At 50.0% G+C, this 15,784-nt stretch overlaps 1 protein-coding gene across 1 annotated transcript in view; it reads left to right on the forward strand.

Moving 5' to 3' along the window:
• Arhgef26 (Rho guanine nucleotide exchange factor 26) overlaps window positions 1-15,784 on the forward strand; it is a 103,543-nt gene that overhangs the window by 49,992 nt on the left and 37,767 nt on the right. Inside the window, exon 6 of the mRNA XM_047563863.1 lies at window positions 13,330-13,482. Coding sequence (XP_047419819.1) covers window positions 13,330-13,482 — 153 coding nt within the window. The remainder of the gene's footprint in view (window positions 1-13,329; window positions 13,483-15,784) is intronic.

Below are 15,784 nucleotides of genomic sequence, written 5' to 3' on the forward strand. Positions count from 1 at the left end.
AAGCGAGGATCTACATTTTCCTAGTCTGTCTTTTTTTTTTTTTTTTAATTTTAATTTTTTAAATTATTTTTATTTAGCTTTTAATTTTTTACAGACTGCATTTTGATTCCTAATCTGGCTTTAATTTATAATTTATACCCCAACTGTGTCTCCAAAGGTTCAAGGTGACTTTGAAAAAAAGAAGTGGGCAGAGTGAGGCCAGCTGGGTGGGGCTGGGACACAAGGCCTGGGGGGTGGGGCACGTGGGGCCCTCGAGCCACCCACGTGCAGGGCCACCTGGAAAGGAAGCCGTCCCTCAGAAGCCACCGCCTGGGCCAGTCTCGAGTGCTCCAGGGAGCTCTGCCAGGCCGTGGTGGGGGACCTCCTGAGGCTGCGAGCCCCCAGGCTGGCGTCGCAGGTGCTGGGAGGAGGAACCTGCGTGGCGTTCCACCTCCCGCGGGGCCCAGCTGGACCCCAGTGGTGACATGGTCACACCTGGTAGATGCTGCCCTCAGCCTCGCCGTCCTTGAAGGTGACACTTGGACAATGGGGTGGGGGGAACAATGGGGACCTGGCACTGATCGGCTTGACGCACTCACTGAGTGCCCGTTCCTGGCTCCCGGCCTTCCAGCAGGAACCAGGCTTGCCTGGTGGGCGTCTTCATGGCCACATATGAAATTCCCAGGTCTCCCATGAGGTGGAAGTCAGCACACACAGTTCGGAACCGTGAGAGCTGCTCACGGTGACTGGGCCAGCAGGCTCCGGCACACAGACTTCCCTGTCTCCCGAGGACCCCCACGAGCGTGCTCTTAGGGCCCTTTGTCTTTCTTACAGACTCTCTTTTTTCTGGGAGAAATTAAAGTGTGATGACTGCGTTTGAGTGACATGAAGCAGAGAATCCGGTCTGCAGGGGTTTCCATGGGGACGGGCTCCTTTGCTTCTCGTCTTTATTTCTGTGAAGCAGCTTCAGGTGATAAATATTTTGAATTCTCACTGCAAAGCAAAAACTCAGTCTGACGGCTTTAAAATGTCAAGGACATTCAGCGTCCATCTCCTGCGTTCCTACGGTCCTGCCTGTGTCCTCCTAGCAGGTTCATCGTTGTGAGAGGGACCCAGTGAGTGGAGTCTGGCCTCAGGGCAGGGGCAGGAGGGGCCCTCGGTTTCCACCCCCTGTGCCCTCAGCTGGCCTTCCTGCTTTGGGCCCTGCTAGGTGCCTGTGTGGCACTGACTGAAACCTAAACTTCTTGACTTGAGTTTTTATGGACAAGAAAAGCCTTTGAATCCCCATCCTGGAAATAGCCTTAGCCTATTGGCTGTTTCACCTCAGTCTCTTCTGCCGTGTACTCAGGCAGATTTTTGAAGGTTTTAACAGAATGATAACTATTTTTAACACCGATCACCCGAGAGATTTTAAAAAGCAAAATAGGAACATGAGCTACACTTTCATTTAGACCTGTTTTTCTTACATCTTAAACCGCTTTTAATTTCACCCCTGTCCTTTTATCATCAATGCAGAGAGCTCATTTCAGAAGGAAGGGCTGACGTTGGAGGTGAGAAGACAGTTTGCTGAGAAAGAAACCCCTGGCCACCTTTCCCAGATCAGGGTGCGGGGTGTTCTGGCTGAGAAGGCACAGCTGTGTTTCCATGGAATCGACACATTTCTTATTGGTGATAGTCTAGCGAAGGACTCCTAGGCACGCTCCGTCCTGTTCATCATTGGTTTTGATTGATCGATCTGGCTTCCTGGGTGCAGATCCTGTCCAGAGCAGCGTTTCTCAGTCAGTCCACAGGCCCGTGTGGGTTAGTTAGTGGTGGTGGTCTTGCCTGTGTTTGCTACCCCTGATCCCGTGCCGGAAATACCCTGTTGCTGACCAAAGTCAACATGACCACCCGGGAACCCCAAACCAGCCCCAGTCTGACTTCCCCACTGCAGAATGTGAGTGGATTGGCAGAGCATGGTGAGCGTTCTGCGGGGTAGTATTGCCAGCAGCACTTTCCTGGGTTCGTCTGTGCTAGGTACTGTGATATAAAGGGCAGCGCAGGCCTGTGGCACCTGCCTGGGAGCCTGTGTGTCCCGCCTGTGTGTCTGGCAGGTCCTGCAGCCGTCGCGGTTCACAGACGGCCTTGGGTGAGGACCGGGTCCAGGAGGGTGTTTGCTGTGGTGATGGGCACCCGTGCGCACAGGTGCTTCTGGGGCTCCTTCCAGTGGCCCTGGGTGTGCAGGGGGCTCATGTCCTCGTTGGTGGTCGTCACCGCGTCTGGGTAGTTCTGTGAGCCCAACTCGTGGTCAGTCATAACCGCTGACTTGTGAGCCACCAGGGAAAGCCCCGCGGGAGGCCGCGTGTGAGCGTGGCATCCTTGGCAGTCACAGTAGGGCAGCGCTGTGTGATCAGGCCTCGTCCTCGGGCTTTTCTGTTTAAAGCGGCAGATCTGGTTTACCCTCTGAGGCTTTTTCCTATGGGGTGTCGGCTGTGTCCTACACGCCAGGCACTGTGCCCAGGTCCCGGGCGAGCAGCAGGCACGGGGCTGCGGAGACACAGAAGCAGAACTCCTCAGGACTTAGTGGTGCTCACAGGAGGGACACCGAAGAGTCGAGGGAGGGGTGTCTGGACACAGGAAACGAGGGAGCCAGCCCGTCCCGGAAAGGTCCGCGGAGGCTTCTGGAGGGGAGGAGATGGACCTCGGACTTGGAGGAGACGCGGGGCTTCCCTAGGCCCAGGGGAGGCAGCGGGGCCGAGGACCAGGACGGGTCCCAGGAGCTCCCCGGGGCGCCGCGTGCCGACCTACCTTCCGTCACGCCAAGTCAGCTGGGCCCAGTGCACCTTGCGGGCCATGGCGCTCCTGCCGTCTCACCAGGAGGCTGTGTCCCATGTGGTGGTGGCCAACTCTGCTCTGGCACGACCCGCCTGTGCAGGTCCCCGGGAGCTTCGTGTGACCTCCTTGCTGACATGGCTCAGCAGGTGGCCTTACTGTGGGCTGCAGCTCTACCCTTCTTGCCGTAGTCCAGGTGGCGGTTTGGTTTGGTGGTTTGGTGGGCAGGGTGGGCTCCCCAGTGAGAGCTGGGGCAGCCAGGGCAGCAGGCGGCGCTCAGGCCCTGGGCTCGGGAAGCTGCCCCTGGGCCTCTGCAGAGGCTCGTCCTGGTTTTCTTACAGGTGAAGTGGGCGCAGTGGCCATCTCATGAGTGAGCTGGAGGACGGGCGGAGGAGGCCACGCCTGGGAAGCAGGTGCAGGTGGTGCTCGTCCAACAAGAGCTCCCTGGCGCCCTGGGAGCCCTCGCCCCTTGCGGGCACGCGGGAGGAGACCCTGTGGGCGGCTCGTTGAGCCTGTTTTTGTCAGCGTTGTGTTTTCATCGACAGGCGGGTGGCTGCACCTGTGGAACACGCATGCGGGTCCGGTAGCCGCGGGTGTCAGGGAGGCTCTCGGCACGTGTCCGGGCCGCGGGTGCTTCCCCCACAGGTCTCTTCTCCCCACCTCCCAGGGTGGAAGTGAGCTGCCATCAGAAGCGGCCTCGCTGTCCACTTGGTGTTTCCCTCAGAAGTGCAGCACCACACTTGAGGAGGGGAGGGGTCTTGCCTGTGGCACTTTCTTCCAGGGGTGCTTGAGCTGAGTCCTCCTGAGGTCCTGCCTCCAGGTGGTGCTGCCCTGGAGTGCCTGGTGCTCTGCCTGGGCAGCTGCAGCCCAGCCGGGCACCCCCTGACGTGTGGGAGCGGGCATGCAGGGTGCAGTGGTGGGCCAGCCAGGACAGGTGCTGGGGACACGGTGTTTCCAGGCAGCCGTTTCTCGGTGAGGTCAGAACTTGGGTAGGAAAAGAGAGAGAGAGAAAGGTGGAGTGCACGGTGGTGCTGAGCCCCCTCGGTGGTGCGACAGGAGGAGAGAAGGAAGGCACTGCTCCAGGAGACCCCGCAGAGCCGAAATGCCTGCTTCCCTTAGACGTGGTCCCCACCTCCTGGACTCACCCGAGTCCACAGTCCACACAGGAACCTCCCCAGCCTGCCCGGCCCTCGAAATAACAATGCCTCAGCTTCAGAAGTGCCTTCGGCTCCCTTAGGGAAGTTTGCAAATTCGCCAAAGTAACCGGGAGATCCTGTAGATAGACAGCCCTCAGTTACGTCTTAATTATGCTCACGTCAAAATCAGGTAGGGGGCTCGCGCAGCGGCCGGGGCGGCGGAGGCTGGCGTCCCCTGCCTTGCTTTCACGCAGCACTCTGGCAAACCCTGGAGGGTGATAAATGAAATTTTCCTTTTGGTTAGAGAAAGCCAAGTGACTGTTGTTCTTGGTCACGTAGTTGCGTTCCTGAGCGCCGTTGACAGCCGGCTCAGGGCCAGGCTGCGAAGATGTTTGCCTGCAAGACCTTTGTTTCCCGGAATCACGTAACAGCGACCTGATGGTTTCTTCTTTTCTCAGTTTTCTTTGAACAGTTTTCTAAAATTTGCATTTAGGAAACCAACTGAAATTAAAATAAGTTTCAAATGTTTTGTATTTTTACAAAAACCCAGCTAACAGGAGCTAGTTCTGGGAACGAGTCCTGGTTACTAGTCCCTAGAATTCCAGTGCGGACTTCTCACAGGTGCGTTTTCAGCTGTCCATTCAAGTCTCACAGGCAAACTGCTTCCTTCCTGTCCCTCCCTGCCCCTCAGTCCCGTCTGAGGAATGGCTCAGTGGCCACTTGCTGCCCGGGGGGGCTTGACCAGCCCCAGGACCTTCCTCGACTTCCTGTGGAGTGAAGTTCTGTTGACTTCACCTCTAAATTGTTGCCCGGTCCACGTCCTCTCTCCTTGCTCTCCTGCTGGGGGCTTCCTTGTCGCTGTTCCAGATCAGCCACCGCGGGCCTGCCTCCTGTGTGTCTCCCTGGTCCTGTCCGTTTTCTCTGTCTGCTGGGAATTTCTTGACTCCACGCCTCCAGAGTTTCTCCTTGTCACACAGCAAAATCTCTAAAGCCTAGCCGTTGCCTGCATTTCAGGCTTCTCCAGTGCCTGTCCCTCCTGTAGTCTACACCTCAGCCTCACTGAAGTACTCCATTCCCAGAGGAGATCCTGCTTGTGCCACATGCTCCCTGTCTGCCCCGCTCTGCTCCCATTGCTCCGTCCCTGTCGCTGGGACCGAGACCCGGCCACGCTGCTGCCCTGTGCTCACTGCTGGGAGCTCTGGAGCCTCCTTTTAGCCTCTGGAGCTGCTTCTCCTCACCACACTTTGCCCACCTCAGGTCAGCGCCTCCTCCAGCTCCCTGTGCCCAGTGTCCTTCAGTCCCCTGTTCTGGTGCTGGGTGCCCAGGCGGGCAGACTCCACGGTGCCAGGGCCTCGCCCACAGACCGCCCTCCCTCCAGACGTCAGCTGCAGGCCCTGGGTTCCCCGGTCGCCCAGGGGTCTGTCCTGCCTCTGCTCAAAGTCAGACTCCAGCCCGCCTCCCCCGCAGGACCTGCTGGAAGTGTTCCCAGGAAGCAGGAGGGCATTTTGCCAGCTTTCCTGCTGGGTCATGAAGGCTGCAGCAGCGGCCAGGGGAGCGCGGCAGGCCTGGGCCGGGAGGCGGAGCTCCTGCCCTCTCTGGCCGCCACCCTCCCAGCACCTCAGTGGGCCCCACCCTCTGGAGCGCATCCTTGAGGGGTCTTCATGAGGTGCCCCTGACCCACAGCTGAGTACCTGAGGCAGCCCGCAGCCCTCTCCCCTCCTTGGCGTGAGGAGGCGGGCCCAAGAGTCCCCCGCGGTGAGGGCCTGCCTTCTGGCGCCTCCCTCATCCGCAGCTGCCCGCCCCACAGCTCCTTCTCATACAAGACGCCTCGGCATCCCTGGGTCCCTAGGGTTTTAGGAGCTGTGTTCCAAAGCCCGAGGGGAGGGACAAAATTTGCTGAGATTGCCCAGCTACATCTCGGTGACACTCCTGAGCTGTGAGTGGCTCCAGGCCTCCCTGCAGCTGCCTGGCTGCTGCCATTGCTCCTGCCCTTCCACCTGGGGCACGCATAGCTCCCCTGTGCTGGCCCATGGGCTCACTGTCGCCTCCTGGTGTGCACTCTGCTGGCGGCACGCTGGGCGCAGGAGCAGCGCCATCTCTAGCGTCTGCCCCCGAGACCTGGAGACCGACGGACAGGCGGTCACCGGAGGAAGTTCACAGCGCAGCGGCTCCATGCATGTAGCCCACGGCGCGATCCCTGTGCCCGTCCAGGTGCGCGGTGGCTGCCTCTGTGGTCTGCATCGTGTGTGGGACACGCACTGACTCTGGGGGCCTGGATTGCTGTCTTTACACCGAATGTCATCACCTGCCTTTCAGTCCAAATAGATGGTGAGGACATCTGAATGCCGTGCACATTATTAGATTCATTTTATTGTTTTTAATTGGTTCTTTCTGGATATACACAAGAGTAGGGTGTATTTTGACATATTGTACCTACGTGGAATAAGTGTAATTGCTTCCGATAAGGATCCCATGATTGTGGCCTTGTGTGACTTGCAGCTACCTTGGTCAAGTGTTCATGTACAAGGACAGGAAAGGAGTCCGGTTCATCCACTGTCTTTCCTATTCCTATCCCCACTCCTTCCTTCAGTCCCGTGTCTGGTCTTCCCCTCCCTTGTTGTGGGTTAGCATCCACATATTTTTAAAAACATGATTTCATTTATTCTGAGGTAAAGGACACATGAATCAAGCTTATTTCAGACTGTTTTTTTTATTATTCATTTTTATTGTAAACAAATGGGATACATCTTGTTTCTCTGTAAATGAAGTAGAGGCGTACTGTTTCTGTAATCATACATTTACCTAGGGTAATAATTTTTGATTCATTCTGTCATTTTCCCCCCTCCCCTCCCACCCCTCTTTTTCTATACAGTCCCTCCTTCCTCCCTTCTTGCCCCCTCCCACCCCCATTATGTGTCATCATCTGCTTATCAGCGAGATCATTCATCCTTTAGGTTTTTTTGAATATCTCACCTAGCATGATATTCTCCAGTTTCTTCCATTTGCCTGCAAATGCCATAATTTTATTATTTTTTATGACTGAGTAATATTCCATTGTATATATATATACCACAGTTTCTTTATCCATTCATCAACTGAAGGACATCTAGGTTGGTTCCACAATCTGGCTATTGTGAATTGAACAGCTATGAACATTGATGTGGCTGTATCTCTGTAGTATGCTGATTTTAAATCCTTTGGGTATAGGCCAAGGAGTGGGATAGCTGGTCAAATGGTGGGTTCATTCCAAGCTTTCTGAGGAATCTCCATACTGCTTTCCAGAGTGGCTGCACTAACTTGCAGCCCCACCAGCAATGTATGAGTGTACCTTTTTCCCCACATCCTTGCCAACACCTATTGTTGCTAGTATTCTTGATAATCACCATTCTAATTGGGGTGAGATGGAATCTTAGGGTAGTTTTGATTTGCATTTCTCTTATTACTAGAGATGTTGAACATTTTTTCATACATCTGTTGATTGCTTGTAGATCTTCTCTGAAGCGTCTGTTCATTTCCTTAGCCCATTTGTTGATTGGATTATTTGTATTCTTGGTGTAGAGTTTTTTGAGTTCTTTATAGATTCTGGAAATTAGTGCTCTACCTGAGGTATGGGTGGTAAAGATTTTCTCCCACTCTGTAGGCTCTCTCTTCACATTGCTGATAGTTTCCTTTGCTGAGAGAAAGCTTTTAGTTTGAATCTATCCCAGTTATTGATTCTTGCTTTTATTTCTTGTGCTATGGGAGTCCTGTTAAGGAAGTCTGATCCTAAGCCGACATGTTGAAGATTTGGACCTACTTTTTCTTCTATAAGATGCAGGGTCTCTGGTCTGATTCCGAGGTCCTTGATCCATTTTGAGTTGATTTTTGTGCAGGGTGAGAGATGGGGGTTTAGTTTCATTCTGTTGCATATGGGTTTCCAGTTTTCCCAGCACCATTTGTTGAAGAGGCTATCTTTTCTCCATTGCATATTTTGGCACCTTTGTCTAATATGACAAAATTGTATTTATTTGGGTTTGTGTCCATGTCCTCTATTCTGTACCAGTGATCTACCTGTCTATTTTGGTACCGATACCATGCCGTTTTTGTTACTATTGCTTTGTAGTAGAGTTGAAGATCTGGTATTGCGATACCCCCTGCTTCACTCTTTCTGCCAAGGATTGCTTTAGCTATTCTGGGTTTCTTATTCTTCCAGATGAATTTCATAATTGCTTGCTCTATTTCTGTAAGGTACGTCATTGGGATTTTAATTGGAATTGCATTGAATCTGTATAGCACTTTTGGTGGTATGGTCATTTTGACAATATTAATTCTGCCTTTCCAAGAACATGGGAGATCTTTCTGTCTTCTAAGGTTTTCTTTAATTTCTTTCTTTAGTGTTCTGTAGTTCTCATTGTAGAGATCTTTCCCCTCTTTTGTTAGATTGATTCCTAAGTATTTAATTTTTTTTTTGATGCTTTTGTGAATGGGGTAGTTTTCCTAACTTCTCTTTCTGAAGTTTCATCACTTATGTATAAAAATGCATTGGATTTATGAGCATTGATTTGTAACCTGCTACTTTACTGAATTCACTTATGAGTTCTAAAAGTTTTCCGGTGGAATTTCCAGGTTCCTCTAAATATATAATCATGTCATCAGCAAACAGGGATAATTTGAGTTCTTCTTTTCCAATTCGTATCCCTTTAATTTCTTTGGTCTGTCTAATTGCTCTGGCTAGAGTTTCAAGGACGATGTTGAATAGAAGTGGTGAAAGAGGGCATCCCTGCCTTGTTCCAGTTTTTAGGGGGAATGCTTTCAGTTTTTCACCATTTAGAATGATATTGGCCATGGGCTTAGCGTAGATGGCCTTTACAATGTTAAGGAATGTTCCCACTATCCCTGTTTTTTCTAGTGTTTTGAGCATGAAGGGATGCTGTATTTTATCAAATGCTTTTTCTGCATCTATTGAAATAATCATGTGGTTCTTGACTTTAAGTCTGTTAATTTGGTGAATTACATTTACTGATTTCCGAATGTTGAACCAGCCTTGCATCCCTGGGATAAAACCCACTTGATCATATTGCACTATCTTTTTAACATATTTTTGTATGTGATTTGCTGAAATTTTGTTAAGAATTTTTGCATCTATGTTCATTAGGGATATTGGTTTGAAATTTTCTTTCCTCGATGTGTCTCTGTCTGGTTTAGGTATCAGGGTGATATTGGCTTCATAGAATGAGTTTGGGAGGGTTCCCTCCTCTTCTATTTCATGAAATACTTTGAGAAGTATTGGAATGAGCTCTTCTTTAAAGGTTTTGTAGAACTCGGCTGAGAACCCATCTGGACCCAGACTTTTCTTTGTTGGTAGGCTTTTGATGACTTCTTCTATTTCATTACTTGAAATTGGTCTATTTAAATTGTGTATGTCCTCTTCGTTCAGTTTAGGCAATTCATATGTCTCTAGAAACCTGTTGATGTCTTCGAGATTTTCTATTTTGTTGGAGTATAGATTTTCAAAATAGCTTCTAATTATGTTTTGTATTTCAGTCGTGTCTGTTGTGATATTTCCTGGTTCATTCCGAAATTTAGTAATTTGGGTTTTCTCTCTCCTTTTCTTTGTTAGTGTGGCTAAGGGTTTATCAATTTTGTTTATTTTTTCAAAGAACCAACTTTTTATTTTGTCAATTTTTTTGATTGTTTCTCTTGTTTCAATTTCGTTGATTTCAGCTCTGAGTTTAACTATTTCCTGTCTTCTACTACTTTTGGTGTTGCTCTGTTCTTTTTCTAGGACTTTTAGCTGTAGTGTTAGGTTGTTTATTGGTTGATTTTTTTTTTTTTCTTCTTTTATTGAATCCAGTCCATGAAATAAATTTTTCTCTAAGTAATGCTTTCATAGTGTCCCAGAGATTTTGATATGATGTTTCTTTGTTCTCATTTACCTCTAAGAATTTTTAAATTTTCTTCCTGATTTCTTCTGTTATCCATTCATCATACAAAGGGCTGGGAATATAGCTCAGTTGGTGGAGTGCTTGCCTTGCAAACATAAGGCCCTGAGTTCAATCCCCAGCACCACAAAAAAAAAAAAAAAAAAAAAAAAAAAACAAACTAAGGTCCATTCATCATACAGTAACATATAATCTCCAGGTGTTGGAGTAGTTTCTGTTTTTTACTCTGTCATTTATTTCTAATTTCAATCCATTATGATCTGATAGAATACAAGGTAGTATCTCTATATTTTTGCCTTGTCTAAGAGTAGCTTTGTGTCATAAAATATGGTCCATTTTAGAGAAGGATCCATGTGCTGCTGAGAAGAAAGTGTATTCACTCTTTGTTGGACGGTATATTCTATAAATGTCTGTTAAGTCTAAATTATTGATTGTGTTATTGAGATCTGTGTTTTCTTTGTTCAATTTTTGTTTGGAGGATCTGTCCAGTGGTGAGAGAGGTGTGTTAAAACCACTTAGTATTATTGTGTTGTGGTCTATTTGGTTTCTGGAATTGAGAAGGATTTGTTTGACATACATGGATGAGCCACTGTTTGGGGCATAGATGTTTATGATTGTTATATCTTGCTGATTTATGCTTCCCTTAAGCAGTATGAAATGTCCTTCTTTATCTCTTCTGACTAACTTTGGCTTGAAGTCCACATTATCTGATATGAGGATGGATACTCTGGCTTTTTTTCTGAGTCCATGTGCATGGTATGTTTTTTCCCATCCTTTCAGCTTTAGTCTGTGGGTATCTCTTTCTATGAGATGAGTCTCTTGCAGGTAGCATATCGTTGGTTTTTTCTTTTTAATCCAATCTGCCAGTTTATGTCTTTTGAATGATGAGTTCAGGCCATTAACATTCAGCATTATTATTGAGGTATGATTTGGATTCCCGGTCATTTGGCTCTTTTTTATTTTTTTGACACGACTTTGTTTCTCCTTTATCTGGTTGTTCCTTTAGGGTACTTCCTCCCTTTGCTGATTTAAATCATTGTTTTTCATCTCTTCCTCATGGAATATTTTGCTGAGAATGTTCTGTAATGCTGGCTTTCTTTTTGTAAATTCTTTTAGCTTTTGTTTATCATGGAACGATTTTATTTCATTGTCAAATCTGAAGGTAAGTTTTGCTGGGTATTAGGTTCTTGGTTGGCATCCATTTTCTTTCTGGGCTTGAAAAATGTTGTTTCAGGCCCTTCTATCTTTTAGGGTCTGGATTGAAAAATCTGCTGATATTCTTATTGGTTTCCTCCTAAATGTAATTTGGTTCTTTTCTCTCTCAGCCTTTAAAATTCTGTCTTTATTTTGTATGTTAGGTATTTTCATTATAATGTGCCTTGGTGTGGGTCTGTTGTAAATTTGTGTATTTGGAGTCCTATAAGCCTCTTGTACTTGATTTTCTATTTCATTCTTCAGATTTGGGAAATTTTCTGATATTATTTCATTGAATAGATTGTTCATTCCTTTGGTTTTTTCTCTAAGCCTTCCTCAATACCAATAATTCTTAAATTTGGCTTTTTCATAATATCCTATACCTCTCGTAGATTCTGTTCATGATTTCTTACCATCTTCTCTGTTTGGTCAACTTTGTTTTCAAATTAAATATTTTTTCTTCAATATCTTCAGTATCTGAGGTTCTGTCTTCCAGGTATTCTATCCTATTGGTTATGCTTTCTGTGGAATTTTTAATTTGGTTTATTATTTCCTTCATTTCAAGGATTTCTGTTTGGTTTTTTTTCAATATCTCTAATTCTTTATTGAAATGATCTTTCGCTTCCCGTATTTGCTCTTTTAACTGTCGATTGGTGCGATCATTCAATGCCTGCATTTGCTCTTTCATCTCATCATTCGATGCCTGCATTTGCTCTTTCATCTCCTCATTTGCTTCCCTGATTGTTTTAATTATGTACATTCTGAACTCCCTTTCTGACATTTCTTCTGCCATGCTGTCATTGGATTTTATTGCTATACCATCTAGGTTTGTTTGGACATTTTCTTCCCTTGTTTTCTCATATTGCTCAGGTATCTACCCCTCTAGTAGTGAAAATCTGGGATATTGCAGATTTCCTCTATTGACTAATATTGTCTCTGTAGATTTCCAATATCTCACCTCTTAGCCTTCAGTAGCCTGAAGTCTTGGAGGAACTTGAATAATGGGTTGCTCCACTAGGAAGCTGCCCCTCTAGGGGTGGTGGCCTTCAGGTGGGGTGTATTCCCTGTCAGTGGGCAGAGGTGCCTCCACTTGTTGACTGATGGTCAGTCAGAGGGGGACTAGACAGCAGACTGGGTCACGTCTGTTCTGGGCCTGTGTCTCTGGTTCTACTGCCCTGGTGGGAAAGCCTCGCCCAGGGGGGAGACTCACCTGGTGGGGAAGTTTCGCTGGGCAGCTGTCCTCTGAGAAGTTCCCTTCCGTCCAGAACTGCCACCTGGATTGGGAAGCCCTCCTCTGTGATGTTCCCAGGGGTCCTGACCTACTGCCTGGGCCTGGGACCCTCACTCTGCGTCCAAGCCTCTGGCTGTGAGGCCCTCCTCCCCTCCCGGTTGACTGGGTTCTCGGCTCCAGCGGGGGAGTCTCACTGGGCCACTCTACTCCTCGAGGTTCCCTGTGTTTCGGGACTACTGCCCCATCCCGGAGCCCGACCAGTGGGAGAGACTCACCAGCGGCTCTGAGTTGCTCCCGAGTCTCTGAATACCTCCTCTTCTCCACTCCTGGGTCTTGTCAGAGGTCCTCCTGCCTCCTGTAGGTGCCTCAGGCAGGGAGCCACCTCCCAGTGATGATGGCCGCGCCTCAGGAGTAATTCAAATGCCTGCACCAGCCTATGAAGAAGCCTCTGGCTGCTCCGCCGTGCAGGCGGGCTGGCTGCTCTGCGGCTTGCTCCGCGATGGCGACAGACCTCTGTGTGGTGGTCAGCCGGGGTTACTCAGTGATGGCATCTGTGCTTGGCCTGGTGGCTGGGCAGGTGGCTGCCGGACGCCTAGCTCCGCAAGGCAGGAGGTTTGGTGCCCACCTGTACCTCCGTGATGCAGGTGTCCTGACTCACCGGCCAGCTCATTCTGCGACCTCGGACTGTTTTTAAGGCATTTATCTTGGTGTTTTGCTGATGTGCTTTTCAGTATAATAAAATAGAAGCATGAACTCCCTCCTCTGATTCCTGGTGGATTCTTGAAAAATGGTGACATCTGCAATTCCGAAGTATACCTGAAGGCACGGAAATGCTGGGATTATCCATGTTTTAAAGCCAAATATTTGGAGCAATAGAGCCCTTAGTAGGATACATTTTGAATTGAAACAAAATAGTCACGTGGTTTTTGTTCTTCCTTTTGGCACTTTCTGATGTGGTTCTCGTACTGTGGGTGTTTCACATCATGCGCTCCGTGAGGTGACCCGCTCTCTGTTACAGAAAGCATGTGAAAGACGGATAAACGCTTTTGTTTTTCAGATTCTTTACAGAGTTGGAAGCGAGACATCAGAATAACATCTTCATCGATGACATAAGTGACATTGTGGAGAAGCACACGGCGTCCACCTTCGACCCCTACGTGAAGTACTGCACCAACGAGGTCTACCAGCAGCGGACGCTGCAGAAGCTGCTGTAAGCCCCGTTCCAGCCCTGGGTAGCCTTGCTCGTCAGAGCAGAGTGACCTGGTCCCTGAGCGCCACTTAGAAACGCCTCCTGGGACCTTCCCAGGGAGACTGAGAGAGGGCGACCTGGAGGCCTGATCTGGTCTGTGGGCGCTTTCTCTCCAGAGCACTTAGGACTTCATAGTTGGCAACTGTCCTCGGGCTGTCCTTGGGTTCGGTGTGTTTGTTTTCCTTAGTTGTTACAAGGCACGGCTTGGGTCACCCCCCAGTTCTCTAAGGGTAACCGGCAATGCCTGGCTTGCCTGGGGTCCGGATCTGGTTCTTAAGCGGGTGGGACAGAGGCTGGAGCCCTGGGGGCTGCCCTTCGGGGGCTGTGTTCCCAGACAGCTGGAGTAAGTGCTTTATAGGAGCCGGTGACTCCCTTCCAGCTTCGTCCAGGTGCTGGAGGCTGAGGAGTCAGGGAGGCTGTGAAGGAAGGAAGTAGAAAAGGTGTTCTTGAAGATCGCTAGCTTGCTGGAGGAAGGGCTGGACCTCACTTGCCCTCCACGCCTCCTTTCTGTCCTTCCAGCTGCCCTGGCTTTGCTGTCAGAGGGCCGCCCTGGAGTCCGGCAGCGTCCTGGGTTTTACTTCCAGGGCTGCGCTTGATCGGCAGCAGCTGTGCGTGATAAGGGCGCATGCTCCTTGCTGTAGCCCAGCGTGGGCCTCCTGGATGGTGCAGTCCTGCCTGCTCCGGGGGCGGTGACCAGCCCAGAGCCCTGGCCAGCTCTGTGGGGGTGTGGGGTCTCCCTACTGGGAGATCTCACTGCGGGGCTGCGTGGAGCAGTAGCCAGAGGCCCTGTGTTGGTGAGAAGGACTGATGGTGCCCTGTGCCCTCACCGTGCTGAGAGGCTCACGGGGGCAGGGTGCACGGCGAGCAGCTGCAGATGGGGTCTGTGGTACAAAGGGGGGTTTGACGGTGAACACTGGGGCTGTAAGTCCTTGTCCTGGGGCCATCCTGTGCGCTGCAGCATGTTCAGCAGCATCCCTGGCCTCTGCCCAGCAGATGCACAAATATCCCCAGACCTGGTGGGAGGTCACCCGGGGGACAGACACGCTCCGTTACTTCCCCAACCCCGCTCCTCTGGTTGCCCTACAACTAGGGAATGCACATTCACGTTGAGAGCAGAGCCCTGAGCTCAGGCTGACTTCAGTTTGCCTTTGGTTTTGCAGGATTTAAGAAATGTGGTCAGTTCCTGCTCTAGTTCAGTGACTCCATATAAAGGTCCTGTCCAATCTGACTGCTGCCCCGTGGGTGCCCACGAGGCTGTGTTTTCAGGGGCTCCGTTGTAGTTGGTGTGCATGGAGGTTAGAGCTTCACTGGCACAGGAGACACACCTGGGATCCTTTGAAACCAAGCACACCAGGGCCTGGTCCCTCTCAGACCACTCAGTGGGAACCCTGGAGCATGGGGAGGGACAGAGACCTGGGGGAGGGTTTGCTTTTAGCTTCCTGAATCTCTTCGAACTTGAAACTCCTCACCTCGGGGAAAAAGAAAACATTTCTGTGTAATTTAATTTGTCGTTCTAGGCGTTTCCCAGTTTATTTTAGTAGCCTTGATCTGAATCGTCTGATTTTCAAACCTTTTTATTTTTATTTTTTTTCATTTTTGGGACAGAGGATTGAACCCGGGGCACTTAACCACTGAGCCACATCCCCAGCCCTTCTTGTTTAGTATTTTGAGACAGGGTCTCGCTAAGCTGCCGAGGCTGGCTTTGGACTTGGATCCTCCTGCCTCAATGTCCCGAGCCACTGGGATCACCGGCGTGGCCATGGCTCCCGGCGATGTTTTTATGTATTCAGAATCATTGCCCCATCCGGCTTTCTGGCTCCTTTTCTTCTTTTATTCAGAGCATGGCCGTAGGGAGTCCAGCTGTGCTCCCCCCACCTACTGCCCCTCCCCTGGGAAGGGCAGGTGGCACTGGAGTCTGTGGACTTCCACAGGGGCACGAGGGGTGGGAGGGGTGCACAAGAGCCCCGGCTGAGTCAGCAAACCCGGGTTTGACTCCACTCCTGCCCGGCCCAGGTCTCTTAGGCTTGGAGGAGACACCCTCTGAGCTCCCTTCTCTCCCTGGGCTCCCTTCTGGCCTATGAAAGCCAGCTGGGCGGGTCTTCGAGGTGGTGTCTGGGAGCAGCTTGCCAAGTCTATAAACCCTGTTCTCCTTCAGCAGAGGAAGAGAGGTGTTGGGCTCAGGGGGCCCGGTTTTCTGTATTAGAAAGAGGACCTTAGGAAGGGCCGGATTCCAGCCCCACCAGTTCATCCTCCTAGTGGTGGT

Source organism: Sciurus carolinensis, chromosome 9 (genome assembly GCF_902686445.1).
Source record: "Sciurus carolinensis chromosome 9, mSciCar1.2, whole genome shotgun sequence".
NCBI classification, from domain to species: Eukaryota; Metazoa; Chordata; class Mammalia; order Rodentia; family Sciuridae; genus Sciurus; species Sciurus carolinensis.